At 39.3% G+C, this 16,769-nt stretch overlaps 1 protein-coding gene across 1 annotated transcript; it reads left to right on the top strand.

Moving 5' to 3' along the window:
* Positions 1-812: 812 nt before the first annotated feature.
* LOC127633547 (Golgi to ER traffic protein 4 homolog) lies at positions 813-15,215 on the top strand. Its single transcript, XM_052112728.1, has 9 exons — positions 813-1,022; positions 2,935-3,013; positions 3,114-3,195; positions 8,120-8,269; positions 8,361-8,499; positions 9,541-9,681; positions 9,771-9,846; positions 14,173-14,245; positions 14,468-15,215. The coding sequence occupies exons 1-9, from the start codon at positions 883-885 to the stop codon at positions 14,554-14,556; spliced, it is 969 nt and encodes a 322-aa protein (XP_051968688.1). The 5' UTR covers positions 813-882; the 3' UTR covers positions 14,557-15,215.
* The last annotated feature ends 1,554 nt before the right edge of the window (positions 15,216-16,769 follow it).

A 16,769-nucleotide genomic window follows, 5' to 3' on the forward strand; every position in this document is an offset into this window, starting at 1 on the left:
GAAAGGTAATATTTGGAAAACCATAATAGGTGCTCTTTAAACCCCCAAACATTGGCCCCATTGACTTCCATTGTAAGTGCCTCACTGTAACCGACTTTATTATTATTCATGTTTTTAACTGTAGTGGTAAAAAAGTATTTTATGCAAGCCAGGTCACTAGTAAATCCATCTTTGTAACGCTCCTGTGCAGCTATTGTTCTATGTAAACAAGCGGCATACACCTACAGCTCCTATCTACGGGAATGGAGAAAGACCGAAATCTCCAAAACGGTTGTTCAAGGTTACGATCAAAGAGCATATTGTAAATCAGATATAAAATATGACTACACGGGTATCATAAAGTGTGATTATTTCCCTCAGATCACGCTAAAAAGAATGCAATGGTCCCTGATTGTGTAGCTTAGGCGCATGCGCGTTCTAGACTTGATTGAAATATGACGTCTGTATCTAAACGGTAATTGGCTCCTTTACCTGTTATGGTGGACTTCCTTTCTACATCCGTTGTGCGTTCAAATTTCTCCTCTTTATTTTAATAGAAGTGACCTGTCTCTGCTAAATGTCTGGTGGTAATCAACCTTATGCTACACATGCTGTTGATTGAGCTTAACTTGTGTCGAACACAGAATATTCCTTTGACACGCTGGTTACGCTGTACTACAATCTTGCAAAATTGATCTTTGTAAAGTATGCTGTACAGTTACGCCCTAAAATGTCATTTTTATGTTTATTTTATTTATCTTTAATGTGGAAACAGCAGGTCGTATTTCCAGAACAGAACAAACAAATATAAAGTGGAGGTCCATCTGTATGTGTGAATGTGAGTACGGCGCGTCGGAGGGCTCAGAGAGTGACCGTCATCGCGTTTGATTAGCGTGAGCAGTCATGTCGGAGCAGGAGTCTCTGAAGAGCTCCAGCGCAAGGAACCGTGGAGGAACGCAGCGGGTGGAGGGCAAACTCAGAGCCAGTGTGGAGAGAGGAGATTACTATGAGGCCCATCAGATGTACCGCACATTATTCTTCAGGTGAGATTTAACGCGTATATTAATAATGAGCGGCTAAGGCCTTTCGCTTCCAGATCTTTCTTGTTGTAAACCGAGCCCGTTCCTCACGCTGATTGGTCGGCTGCTAATTCTGACCCGCTTCGTGCGTCTTCTCATCATTCTGATTGGCCATCGTAGACGTCAGTCTAGATAAATTATCGGCAAGCTCCTTTAGCTACATGCTAGTGTGAAGAACAAGGTTGATTGGCAACTATGGGAGCGGAAAAATGTATACATATTTTGATAATGAATCACATCCCACATTAATGATATGCTACATGACAAACATATGATTGCTGACATGCGGTAGAATTTAGGCCTTTTAACAGTACAGTTAGTCAACCAGTGCACCTATCCAGTTGAATTGAGACATTTCACTTTGTCTAAATTGTACAATTTTCTTCACTCTTTAAATTCACAAGTTAAATTCAGACCATGTGGGAAAAAAACTGTATAAACACAGTGTACATCTGTCATTCATCCTTTAGTTGACATGTTGTATCACTATAAAATTACCTCATGCTTTTCAAATAGTCTCAAACCCTAGCGTGCTCCCTACGTAGGCAGCATTTTGGGCGTAGTCTCAAAATCAACCCAGATGGCGTGTTTTTTTTTTTTTGTTTTTGTTTTTTTTGGGCTGGCAGAATATTTGGGCATCATAGTCTCAAAACTCAGTGCGCTTTCTTCTTAGACGTAATGTTTTCTCTCTCTCTCTCTCTCTCTCGCTCTCTCTCTCTCTCTCGCGCGCATAGTGTGCTGCCTACCTAGATGGTATTTTGGGTATTGCAGTCACAAAACCTTCAGATCTGTGTTTGTAGATGTCGTTTTTGGTAAATTAAAATTGTGTGCTGCCTTCCTAGACAGCATGTTTGGGCATTGTATTCACAAAACGTAGTGCACTACCTACCTACTACCTAGATAGTACAGTGTTTTTTAGCTGTCATATAGTTTCAAATCCCAGTGTGCCTCCTTCCTAGACATGTTTTTTTTTTAGCATATTTTGGTATCACAGTCATAAAATATAGTGAGCTGCCTACCTAGATGGCATTTCGGGCATCATAGTCAAAAAACGGTATACTCAACCTACCTACTAGGTGTACAGTATCTATAGGTGTCATATAGTCTCAACCTTGTGAGCCACCCACCAAGATGCCATCACAGTCTTGAAGCCTAGTGTGCTCCCAACCTAGATTGCATTTGTTGGTATCACAGTCATAAAATATAGTGTGCTGCCTACCTAGATGGTATTTTGGGTTTGCAGTCTCAAAACATACAGATCTGTGTTTGTAGATGCGTTTTTTTTCTTTTTTTATCATGGTCTCAAAATGTAGTGTGCTTACTTCCTAGACAGCATGTTTGGGCATCATAGTCACAAAACATAGTACACTACCTACCTACCTACTACCTAGATGGTACAGTGTTTTTAGATGTCATATTTCCACCTACCTAGGCCATCATAGTTTTTGTACCTTGTGTGCTGCCTACCTTGACAGAATTTTTGGACATCATGGTCTCAAACCCAAATCGACTTGTACAGTGTTAATAAAGGTGTCATATAGTCTCAAAACCCAGTGAACTCCCTATCTAGACAGCATTTTTAGGCTTCATAGTTGTGTCAGCTAGTGCGCTGTCTGCCATAACAGCATCTTTGGGCTCCGTAGTGCTGAAACCAAGTAAGCTGGCTACTAAGATGGCTTATTTTTATTTTTTTTAAATCAAGACCTCCAAACCTACTGAGCTACCAAAGTAGACCACTTTTTTTGGGCATCATGGTTTCAAAATCCAGTTTGCTGCATCCTACATTAGCTAATATGAGATCTTCAAGAATAAATTGGTGTGATGTGTAATTATGTCATGTTAATTATGTTCATAATAACGTGTTGTCTGGCTGCAGGTATATGTCACAATCGAAGCATGCAGAGGCCCGAGAGTTGATGTACAATGGAGCATTGCTCTTCTTTAGTTATAATCAGGTATGTGTGATCAATTGGAGTGTATAATTCATTAGGTACTGAATGCTCTCCACTGGTCTGTTGTTACTGAAAACGACTTTTGTTGTGTGTTTCCCAACAGCAAAATAGTGCTGCAGATCTATCCATGCTGGTACTAGAGTCACTGGAGAAATCTGGGGCCAAAGTAGATGACCACACACAAGGTGAGTTTCATGTGCAAGTACAGTGCATCCGGAAAGTATTCACATCACTTTTTCCACATTTTGTTGTGCTACAGCCTTATTCCATTGGATACAATTGGATTAAATTCATTATTTTCCTCAAAATTCTACAAACAATACCCCATAATGACAATGTGAAAGAAGTTTGTTTGAAATCTTTGCAAATGTATAAAAAATAAAAAACGGAAGAAAAAAAAAATTGCATGTTCATAAGTATTCGCAGCCTTTGCTCAATGCTTTGTTGAAGCACCTTTGGCACCAATTACAGTCTCAAGTCTTTTTGTGTATGATGCCACAAGCTTGGCACACCTATTTTTGGGCAGTGTCTCCCATTCTTCTTTGCAGGACCTCTCAAGCTTCATCAGGTTGGATGGGGAGTGTCAGTGCACAGCCATTTTCAGATCTCTCTGGAGCAGGTTTTCATCAAGGATGTCTCTGTACATTGCTGCATCTTTCCCTCAATCCTGACTAGTCTCCCAGTTCCTGGTGATGAAAAACATCCCCACAGTATGATACTTCCACCATCATGCTTCACTGTAGGGATGGGATTGACCAGGTGATGAGCAGTGCCTGGTTTCCTCCAGACATGACGCTTGACATTCAGGCCAAAGAGTTCAATCTTTGTTTCATCAGACCAGATAATTTTGTTTCTCATGGTCTGAGAGTCCTTCAGGTGCCTTTTGGCAAACTCCAGGCTGGCTGTCATGTGCCTTTTACTGAGGAGTGGCTTCCGTCTGGCCACTCTACCATACAGGCCTGATTGGTGCAGTGCTGCAGAGATCAGAATCAGAATCAGCTTTATTGCCAAGTATGCTTACACATACAAGGAATTTGTCTTGGTGACAGGAGCTTCCAGTCAACAACAATACAAACAATACCAAAAACAGCAGGAAGACATAGGTAATTAAAAACAAAAAAGTACACAAAATAAATAATTATACATATACGTACATACACTCACCTTCATACATACCCACATACACACACGTAGTGCAAATCTAATACAATCTGTATATAAAGAACAAAAAACAGTATATTATGTACAGAGCAATGTAAGTAATGGCAGAAGTGGATATGTTGGATAATATAAATTAAAATTAAAATTAAACTGTGTATTGCACATAATTATTGCTCAATGGGGCAATTTAATTGTTCATTAGATGGATGGCCTGAGGGAAAAAACTGTTCCTGTGTCTGACGGTTCTGGTGCTCAGAGCTTTGAAGCGCCGGCCAGAAGGCAACAGTTCAAAAAGGTAGTGGGCAGGGTGAGTGGTGTCCAGAGTGATTTTACCAGCTTTTTCCTCACTCTGGAAGTGTATAGTTCTTGAAGGGGGGGCAGGGGGCAACCAATAATCCTCTCAGCAGACCGAACTGTCCTTTGTAGTCTTCTGATGTCTGATTTCGTAGCTGCACCAAACCAGACAGTTATTGAAGTGCAGAGGACAGACTCAATGACTGCTGAATAGAACTGTTTCAGCAGCACTGGTGGCAGGTTGAACTTCCTCAGCTGGCGAAGGAAGTACAACTTCTGCTGGGCCTTTTTCACAATGGAGTCGACATGGCGCCGCAGATGGCCGCCTCGGTGTGGAGCTCTTCAATTCTTTTGTTGTTTTTGTTAGTTTGTCCTGTGTTTAGCAATCTTTTACCAATCAGTTTTACCAGGGACGAACTGCTGAACATTCGGCAGCACATACCAGATAATCTTTTCCCGGTTTTTCAATATTCGGACGTTTTGCTGGACATTTTAGTTGGAGGCGCTGCTGTGTTGTTTAGATGCGCTACGAGACGCAGGCGAGGGAAACGAGCTGGCGCGCTGGTTAAACTCCGTCAGCGCGGCGTTCGCACAGCACTGCTGAGCATTCATCTCGCAAATCTCCGCTCTCTTCCCAACAAAACGGACGAACTACATCTCCTCACACATACTAATAAGGACTTTTCAAACTCTGCTGCACTGTGCTTCACTGAAACCTGACTGAGTGAAGCCATTCCGGACAGCGCATTACATCTGCCGGGCTTCCAGCTGTTCAGAGCGGATCGCATCGCAGAGTTAACGGGGAAAACGAGAGGCGGTGGAACATGCTTTTACATCAACGAAAGTTGGTGTACAGATGTAACAACACTAAAGAGGATGTGCTGTCCTAATCTGGAAGCGTTCTTTATTAAATGTAAGCCGTTCTACTCACCGCAGGAGTTTTCTTCGTTTGTTCTGGTGAGTGTTTACATTCCTCCTAACGCGTCTGGGAACTTAGCGGTGCAACAGCGGGCTGATCATATCTCAGACACAGAACAGCAATACCCGGACTCAGTCATCATTATTCTTGGGGACTTTAACAAAACAAATCTCACACGCGAACTGCCCAAATACAGACAGCACATTACATGCCCCACCAGAGACAGGAATATATTGGATCACTGCATGGTTGTTCTTCTGGAAGGTTCTCCTCTCTCCACAGAGAAACGCTGGAACTTTGTCAGAGTGACCTTCAGGTTCTTGGTCACCTCCCTGACTAAGGCCCTTCTCCCCCGATCTCTCGGTTTGGCCAGGCGGCCAGCTCTAGGAAGAGTCCTGGTGGTTCTCTGTAAAACTCAAACTTCCATTTATGGATGATGAGGCCACTGTGCTCATTGGGACCTTCAATGCTGCAGACATTTTTCTGTACCCTTTTTCTGTAGACAATTCCTTGGACTTTATGGCTTGGTTTGTGCTCTGACATGCACTGTTAACTGTGGGACCTTATATAGACAGGTGTGTGCCTTTCCAAATCATGTCCAATCAACTAAATTTACCACAGGTGGACTCCAATCAAGTTGTAGAAACATCTCAAGGATGATCAGTGGAAACAGGATGCACCTGAGCTCAATTTTGAGTGTCATGGCAAAGGCTGTGAATACTTATATTATATTTTACTGATATTTATTTATTTATTTAGTTTTACATAAAAAAAAAATTGGCAAAGATTTCAAACAAACTTCTTTCACATTGTCATTATGGAGTATTGTTTGTAAAATTGAGGAAACTAAGGAATTTAATAAAGGCTGTAACAACAAAATTTGGAAAAAGTGAAGCACTGTGAATACTTTTCCAGATGCACTGTATGTTGGTGACTGCTATTCATTTGGCAAACAATGTACATTTTATTAGTTAACTTTAAAATTCAATAAAAGTTGTTGTACTGCATCAAGGATTCCCACATCAAGCAAGTATGAGGGCATTTTAAAGCTTGGAAAAGTAATTGAAAAGTAATTCTGTAGTGAATATAAAATGTTCTTCATCACTTAGACATTACACTTGTGTAGAGTAAAAACTTCCTCACAAGACAAAGTGATGTTTGATTTGTGAGTCGCTCGTGTATTCAAGGTGTAAGGAAATGTTGTTTTGAGTCATTAAATCAGAACATTTGTTGAAAATGTGATTTGTATTTTTAAAACATACGTAAAATGACCTGCAATCTATATTCAGGTTAAAATAAGAAAAGGCACATACATTTTAAATAGGGGTGCTCCGATACCTGAGTCGGATCCGAGACTCCCAATCCGATACGTAAGAGATAATGTACAGTCAGCAGGTTATTATCGCACAATAAACCCAGACAGGGTGATCAGGAACCCAATGCAAACGGAGACACTTGAATCACCCTGAAGGGGTTTATGTACGCGATAACAAATGGCTAACTGTACATCATCACGCTTATTACACATCTACTAACCAAATAAATAAATGCATGAAATATTGATTTGTGTTGAAATCATGTATTTTAAGAAGAAATCGCTGAACAGCTGAAATTAGTCTCTGGTTGGTGTGCATTGTGTGAAAAGACCGTCTGACTCCTCATTCAGTTTATTGCAAGATAAATATATGCACATGAAACCTTGATTTGAGTTGAAAATAATTTTATTAGCTTACTTATAGAGATTAAACAGTGATCCGAGAAGCAGAAGAGATGACGCACAGAACCCGGATGAGTGGTCTGATACATGGATATGCGGATGTTACTGAGAAATATCAGATCGCTAGATGGTGCCATTACCAGTCAGAATCCAGTATTCTAGAGAGCAGTGTACCAATGTGTGATAGCTCTGTGATCGCAAATAGCTGTTTAAGAAGTAAATATATTGTGCATCCACAGCGCATGAGTGAATGACGCAGCTCTGTTGACACTGTCGATCCCCTCAGAGCGATGCGCAATAACATGTGAGCGTTCCACACAAATAACATCTCAGATGTAGATGCTCAATTGTTTGCTTCACTTATAACATGCATTGAGAACTGCACTGAATGAACATTTGGCCAGATTTTAACTTTTTCTACTGTGAACTAGCACATACAGACACTAACAGGACTTCCTGGAGTTTCTGACATCAAAATAAATGCCAGTGGGTTAAGATGCACGAATGAAATATATTACTATTAGATTATACAATTCTGAAGTCAATATTAATAATAGTAATCTATTATAAAGATTGTTATCATTATTTGTTTACAATTTACAACAATATTTAAGTTGACGGGGTGCCTAAAAATAGCTGTGAATGAAAAGTGGACTGATATCTTACAACTAAACTGAACAAGAGATCTGAATCCTTTAAAGTCCAGATACAAAATTGTGCAAAGAAAACTGGCTTCTTTTCTACCAAAGACTTTCACTGGAATTACTGTTCGTTTTGCTGCTACATTATCCAGTAGACTAGTTAATAATAAAGTTTTTCTTAATAGACTGTACATTTATATTTATATAATGTGTAGTAGTTAATGTGTTTCTTAACATATAAAAAAGTAACCCCGATTAGATCACACGATGAAGTATTGATATTCTTAACTGTTTATGAAAAACATCACTGGTATTGTTTGATACTGAAATTTTCAAGTTTATAACAAGTTTTATAACAGGAGTGTTGTTTGTTCCAGAGCATTTGGCGAAACTCTTCAGCCTGATGGACCCGAACTCCCCCGAGCGAGTGGCGTTTGTCTCCAGAGCGATCAAGTGGTCGACAGGGGGGTCAGGGAAGCTGGGCCACCCCAAACTACACCAGCTGCTTGCACTCACGTTGTGGAAAGGTACAACGGACACATGACCATCACCGTCCAATCACAGATCAACTCATGGAGTTTTTCACAAGTAACTTGTATCATGTATTTGTGTGTCCAGAGCAAAACTACAGTGAATCGCGCTATCATTTCCTGCACTCTTCCGACGGAGAGGGTTGCGCGCAGATGCTGGTGGAATATTCATCAGCGCAGGGATTTCACATGGAGGTGGACATGTTTGTAGCGCAGGCCGTCTTACAGTGAGTCACTTCTGGAGTAATGAGACAGCGTGCTGATTGTGTGCTTTTGTTTTAGCTTTAAAGTTTTTATTTTTTTTATTTTTATTGGAATATGCTAATTCTGTCATAATTTACTCACTCTTGTGTCATTCCATATGGCTTACTTCTATTGAACACCGTTTAGTATGGTCACGCTGCTCTTGAGTCTTTTCTGGTCACTAAAGTGAATTATACTCCTATGGAGCTTTTTGACATTTTGTTTGATAAAATTCAATTTCCTTGTCTGGAACAAACAGTTTGGACATTCTGCTAAACATTTCCCATTTTGTTTCTTACAAGAAAGTCATACAGTTATGGTAAAATAAACTTAAGTATTTAGGATTATAAACGGTTCCAATTTATTTATCTTGATATTGTAAATGGTGACACAATTACAAAAGAGTGGGATATGTGTACATAGCTGAGTAAATAATGATAATGATTATTATTAATTATTATTGATATTACTGTTATTGTAAAACTATGTTTAAACAATATGCTAGGATATGGTTATATTTTATATATGATGTGATTATTATAGATATCGGGACATATTTGAATGTTTACGATAATGAGGATTATCATATAGCATTATAATGATTATTGAGATAGCATAATGTAATTGTAAGAAACTATAATATCCAATAAATATTATCAAAACAAATAAATTATTATTTATTTAACTGTTAATGGCAGCGGATATATGGGAAGGAATTGGGGGTGGGAGTAAATAAGCTATACTTCTTTCCACTCCCTTTCGAGCAACTATTATTATAAGTGTAAATAATATGTGTGTATATGTGTATATATTTATATCTATGTATATGGGAGATAAGCTGTGCTATGTTATTTTTATTTTTTTATTTGTGTGTGTGTGTGTTTATTTATTTATATATATTTATTTTATTTTGCTCGAAATAAACTTCAATCAATCAATACGGGTTTATAACAACATGATCAAATTAATTTTCAGTTAAACTGTTCCTTTGAAGTTTGGCATTAATCTCAGTGTCTTGACCGCAGGTTCCTCTGTCTAAAAAACAAAATGAGTGCATCGGTGGTGTTCACCACATACACACAGAAGCACCCATCTATAGAGAAGGGCCCTCCGTTTGTTCAACCTCTGCTCAACTTCCTGTGGTTCCTCCTGCTGGCTGTGGATGGGTGAGACACTGTCCTGCATTCACACTCGTGATCTGTGGTTCATTATTTCTGGATGTAAAATCATGTGTGTGCATGTGGTTTATTCCCAGTGGGAAGTTGACAGTCTTCACAGTGTTATGTGAGCAGTATCAGCCATCACTGAAGAGAGACCCCATGTACAATGAGGTGAGTGACAGTAATGCTCCTTAACCAATCAGTCTGTCTCAATAAACAGTAGCCACTTTTCCAACATTGGGCCAAACAGTTCTCATCGCAAAACCATACTGTTCCAGTTGGTGCATTTACAGTTTGTAACACAGTTGAAGGATGGGCAAGGAGGAGGCGAGAACCGGCTTGTCAACATAAATTATATTTTAATGAGAAACTTAAACTCAAAAACACATAAACAAACACACATGACGGACATGTCCGTAATTCTCTCTCTCTCGAACAATCGTCACCGGCCGCCTTTATCCCTCGCGCGCCTCATCAGGCTGATTGGGGACCGGGCGCGCGATATTCCGACCGGCCCCGCCCCCCCTCCGCTCCACACATTTTATTTTTCCACTGTGGTACAGTACAGTATTTGCCCCTTCCTGATTTCTTCTGTTTTTGTGTATTTTTCATACTAAATTGTTTTAGGTCTTCAAACGAGATATAACATAAAACAAAGTCAACCTGAGTAAACACAAAATACAGTTTTCAAAAAAAAAATAAATAAAATATATATATAATATATATATATATATATATATATATATATATATACACTCACCTAAAGGATTATTAGGAACACCTGTTCAATTTCTCATTCATGCAATTATCTAATCAACCAATCACATGGCAGTTGCTTCAATGCATTTAGGGGTGTGGTCCTGGTCAAGACAATCTCCTGAACTCCAAACTGAATGTCAGAATGGGAAAGAAAGGTGATTTAAGCGTGGCATGGTTGTTGGTGCCAGACGGGCCGGTCTGAGTATTTCACAATCTGCTCAGTTACTGGGATTTTCACGCACAACCATTTCTAGGGTTTACAAAGAATGGTGTGAAAAGGGAAAAACATCCAGTATGCGGCAGTCCTGTGGGCGAAAATGCCTTGTTGATGCTAGAGGTCAGAGGAGAATGGGCCGACTGATTCAAGCTGATAGAAGAGCAACTTTGCCTGAAATAACCACTCGTTACAACCGAGGTATGCAGCAAAGCATTTGTGAAGCCACAACACGCACAACCTTGAGGCGGATGGGCTACAACAGCAGAAGACCCCACCGGGTACCACTCATCTCCACTACATATAAGAAAAAGAGGCTACAATTTGCAAGAGCTCACCAAAATTGGACAGTTGAAAACATGGATCCATCATGCCTTGTTACCACTGTGCAGGCTGGTGGTGGTGGTGTAATGGTGTGGGGGATGTTTTCTTGGCACACTTTAGGCCCCTTAGTGCCAATTGGGCATCGTTTAAATGCCACGGCCTACCTGAGCATTGTTTCTGACCATGTCCACCCCTTTATGGCCACCATGTACCCATCCTCTGATGGCTACTTCCAGCAGGATAATGCACCATGTCACAATGCTCGAATCATTTCAAATTGGTTTCTTGAACATGACAATGAGTTCACTGTACTAAAATGGCCCCCACAGTCACCAGATCTCAACCCAATAGAGCATCTTTGGGATGTGGTGGAACGGGAGCTTCGTGCCCTGGATGTGCATCCCACAAATCTCCATCAACTGCAAGATGCTATCCTATCAATATGGGCCAACATTTCTAAAGAATGCTTTCAGCACCTTGTTGAATCAATGCCACGTAGAATTAAGGCAGTTCTGAAGGCGAAAAGGGGTCAAACACAGTATTAGTATGGTGTTCCTAATAATCCTTTAGGTGAGTGTATATATCCACTACTGGTCAAAAGATTGAAACACTTGACTGAAATGTTTCTCTTGATCTTAAAAATTTTGCTGGGAATAAAATACCCAAATACTTAATGACCTATTTGGGCCACCTCCACAGAATTATTAATTTCTAAGTTCTCAGAGTTAACTGGTCTAAATCCAAAGTTGTGGCTCTGACAGCATACTGCCAAGTAACACATTTTCAGCCGGGCATCTTTCAGTGGCCCCAACAGGGCATTCATTATTTGGGTATTTTATTCCAAGCAAATTTGTGTGATTTGGTCAGTTAATTTTGACCCTTTAATAAAAAGGTTTTCGAGTGATGTGGGCAGGTGGGCTTCATTACATTTATCGATGATTTGGAAGGTTAATGTTATTAAAATGAACCTGCTACTACAGTCTCTCTAATGAAACGAGGGAAGACATTATTATACTAACACCAGCTCTGTCAACATCGCCAGGTATGCTCTTTAACTGCCTTTAAATGATGCAAAAATTTAGGTCACACACATTGTAGTGACAAATGAATAAACAAAGCACACTTTCGGCTGGACTGTCATGAAGCTCACAAGAGACTGGACTCTCAATTGATTCCAATATAGTGTAACAGTCTGGTTCTGGAAGTAAACCCCAAAAGTCCTGTTTATTTTTTTTATATGGGAATTGATTTTTCATGTTGATTGTTTAACTTTTAAACCTTTACATTTATGCATTTGGCAGACGCTTCTATCCAAAGCGACTTGCAGTGCCCTTATTAAAGGGACAATCCCCCCAAAGCAACCTTGAGTTAAGTGCCTTGCTCAGTAGTTCTGTGCTTTAGCCCACTATGCCACCACCGCTCCTAATCTATAGAGGCAGACCTACCTTGAGCTCTGAGGTTGTTCATCGATGGTGTATGCTTCTGTTGAAGCCATCAGTCTGTGTTATTTCAACCTCCTTTTTAAATGGTGGTTAATATCAGAATTTGTGGCGTGCTGCGCTGCGTTCATGTGCTGTAATTACAAGATGGCAACTCGGAGATTCTACTCCTGTTCATGTCCTCGTACCTCGGAAGTTATAATTTTGTTTTGTGGCAACTCTCATAGCGCCAAAACAGCTTTTATTGTTCATCAATTCACTTTTATATGTTTTTGCAAAATACAGTGGCATAAAGAAATGGCATATCTCACAGAAATAAGTGTTCAGTATTAGAGGTAGACTGATATATTGTTGCTTTTTGGAACTATTGGTTATGGGCAAAAATCTGTTCCGATAGTTGCCAGTAGCTTTAATCTAGTGAATGAGTCTATAAAAAGTTTAATTTGGTAAATTCTTAAATATAGAGGATTGTAACCGAGTCAAATCTCTGTCATTTCAAAATAAGTGTATTCCGGGGTCTTGTTTATAGTTAAAATTCCTGCGTCATGCACCAAATCTTCATTTATTTATTTTACAGTTATTATTGGGATTTTGATTACACAATAAACTGCAGCTGGGATTTGATTAGTTTTTGACTCTTGTAGCCTCAATGTCTGTGCCAATCATAGTAAGGAAAGACTTTGTATTTATTTATAGAATGTTAAAAAAATATATTTTTTAAAACTATCGGATGACTAATCAGTTATCAGCCTTTCCCACCACCTTCGTTATCGGTATCTGCAAAATCCACTGTCGCTAGACCTTTATTCACAACTAATAAATTGATGAGGCCATTGCCCTTTTGGTTCTTTTACATGACGTTATGATGGTGAAGTTGGAGCTGAACACTTGTATCTCATAATTCTGACATGACCATGAATGTACCATAACTACACCACCCATGATCCAGCAGAAAAAGACCCACCAATCAGAGACCCTTTTTCCCAGGCCATGATGACTCGTTTAGCAGCATAAATTTAGCAAATTTATACTTTGTCATATTACCCTGGAATAAGTTTTAATTAAGTTCTAAAACAGCTGCTGAGGGAGTGAGGATAAATTTGACATCTTTCTCTCCTCTGACGGTCATAATCCAATGTTTTATTTTGTTTTGCTATTTTGGAAAGTCGTGGAAATGTAATGGTGGATTTTTTTTTCTTTACTGAAGGTGCAAATGATATGAAAAAAATTATATTTGCTATAGTCTCCCATTCATTGCTATAGAAGTTAACCCTGCGGTAGTTTTACGTCTGCATTCCAAAAGCAGGAAATTAGAAAAAGGGGCCAACAAAGCACGCCAAACGAGCCAATCAGCTGATGCAGATTATGTCAGAATGGCCAAATATTGCTTAAGCAGCCTGACTTAAATATCTGTGTAACATAGTTCAATGGAAAGGAGATGGTGAGAACTGGCTTGACGATATAAATAATACTTTAATGAATAACTTAAAAGACAAACGCACACACATGACGGACATGTCCGTTGACGATCTCTCTCTCCCGCACCACCATCCGCAATCAGCCTTTTCCCCTATTGGAGGCTTAATTAGCCTGACAAGGGACCGGGTGTGTATAATCACGGCCCCGCCCTCCGCCCTGCCACAATCTGAATTTTTATTGGTATTATAGTTTTGTTTCTTATGATTTTATTTCTTTTTCAAGAAGAGTTAAATTTTTATAACCCAGGAATACATTCTTCTTCTTTTGACATTTTGACCTCAGTATCTGGACAGAATAGGACAGCTGTTCTTTGGCGTTCCCCCTAAACAGTCATCATCATATGGTGGATTGCTAGGTAAGACACACACTCTGCTTTCAGACATCTCTGCTGTGTACTTTATATATAACAGAACTCCGTTATAAATTAAACCGTCAATTTTGTTTTTTGGAAATTCATTTTACACCTGTAATTCACAAGCCAGTCTTTTTCAGCTGTCACATACTATGTTCATAATGTAATGTTATGTTCTAAAAAGATGAGGAATCACCTGATCGTTGTCTGGTTTGTGTTTACTAGGAAACCTGTTGAATAGTCTAATGGGTTCAGGAGAGGACGAGGAGGGTGAGGAAGCTCAGGAGGACAGCAGTCCTATTGAGCTGGACTAGAACGTCCTGGACCGTCACCATTCAGCCCCGTACCAAACCATTCACTGAACTGAACGATGACCAATCATGCATCCGTTTGGGCGCTCTTTTCCAATAACTCTTTCCTGTTATTGTTGGACTTTGTTCTGTGTATAGTTTTTAAGAATGAAGGTGCAACAATATCAAACATCCTGGACTGTCTGTTGAACAAAATTCGTAAGCGAGAAGAGACAGACGCACATAAAGTGTCTTTGTGATGCCCTCCATTTGTAGTTCTGCCGAGCTGCTGGTGTCGGGGGGCCCTCGGTTGTGAGAGGGGCCCCACTGTTACTTTCCTGTCCCACCGTGGGGGGGTGGGTGAAAGTAAACCATTGTATTATTGAAACTAATTAAACTACTCTAACTTGTAATCCATGCTAATGAACTTTGATGAATTCTACAGGATTATAGTTCAAATCGGAAATAGTCTTGGTTCTGCGTGTCTGTGCACAGGGATATAACGGTATCCTCGATAGGACAATTCACGGCTTCTGTTACATTGTATGTGTGAAGATGAGAAAAGCGCAGATCTTAAAAGTAAGCAAATAATGAATGCATTGGAGCATGAATGTGCCATTATCCACTCCCTGCTCGAGTGTAATTGAGCTTAATAAAAGGATAGACATGGATAATAATGTAAAGATTTGTGTCTTGTGTTTCTATAGTTCTGTCGCTCTTAAAGTTAATGTCAAATCAAAATCAAGCTTTGGTAAAAAAAGGTGCTTCTGGAGGTGAACAGGGGCTGGAAAATCCAACACATACAGCAGCTCTGGACAAGATGTGAAAGAGGACCAATGTCCTGATCACTGATAAATATCTTCTGTATATGTGCATTCAGTGCTCCTGATATGACCACAGTATCACGTGACCGCAGGACTGTTGCACCATCCCTTCATGTCTGAAATGGGAATTTCTGGCAAACAGTGGTCAAATTTTGAACATAAGTGAAGAGTTTGCAGTGTAGATTTGAGTATCCATCAATGTTGTCACAGAAAATATAGATATAGGCCAAGAAGAGCTAGAAAAACTTAAAGCATCAAAGCCAACAACATGTATGCTAGACCCTATATCCACAAAATCCTAAAAGAGGTGTTTCCTGTAGTCTCAGAACCACGTCATAATGTTATTAACGCCTCGCTATCCAGTGTTTCCTAACCACTGTGTCGCTGCACACTTTTTTTTTTTAAAGATTGTCAGGTGTGCTGTGGAAAATTTTTCTAATTCCACAAAATAAATAAATGCATGAAAAAAATTATAATTTCAGGGATCCAAACTCCTCACCTTTCTGAGAAATTTGCCATTTTGAAACCATAATTGCTCACTTTTGTGATTGTGAAGAGCAATGATTAATGTGCAAAAGTTACTTGTATGCTTAAAGGGTCTTTCACTTGACTCGTGTCAGTGCTGCAGAATACATTGAAATCTATGAAATGACGCCACACTCAATTCACACACGTTTTTGCTTTACCAATAATCTCTTTGAGAGTACTAACCAAATTTGTGAAGAGACCTTGAATATCTCATAATTTCTGTTAATTGAATATCACCTTATCATTTATGAATATCAGAGACCCCAGTTATTGAACTCATTTAAATTCTCAAAGAAGGGCATTAATCTGCTTCGTGTGGTGTCTCTGCTTTTCATCTGTTCTCTTCATAAATAAATAAATGCATAATCTGCTATATACTCATGTAAATTCATGATTAAAAATGAAAATAAAAGCTATTAAATGTTTGATCATTTATATATGAAAATTAAAATGATCGGTAATAATAGATTATGACGGATGATGAGAAAGTATAACGCCCTCGTTGTGACCTAGTTTTCATCTTTTTTTTTTTGCATAGCCGAATTTCAAACATTACAAGTAAACACAATACTAAGACGGACAGAAAACATGGACAAGTTCTTGAAAAGGAAAAATATTGACTATGTTAGCTTATGGGGGATAGTGGTGTGCAGTAGAATTTCTTAGTTGTAAAAAGTGTGCCGTGGTAGAAAAAAGGTTGGGAAACTGCCTTAGGACATGTCCCAATAAACTTTAAGCTGGCAGTTATCAAATGCCTTATCAAGAAACCATCTTGATCCTGAAGAGTTGGCTAATTATAGACCAATCTTAAATCTCCCATTTATGTCTATGTGCACTTATCAGAGTTACAAATGACTTGCTCTTATCATCTGATCGCGGCTGCAT

The sequence above is a fragment of the Xyrauchen texanus genome, chromosome 40 (genome assembly GCF_025860055.1).
Source record: "Xyrauchen texanus isolate HMW12.3.18 chromosome 40, RBS_HiC_50CHRs, whole genome shotgun sequence".
Taxonomy (NCBI): Eukaryota; Metazoa; Chordata; class Actinopteri; order Cypriniformes; family Catostomidae; genus Xyrauchen; species Xyrauchen texanus.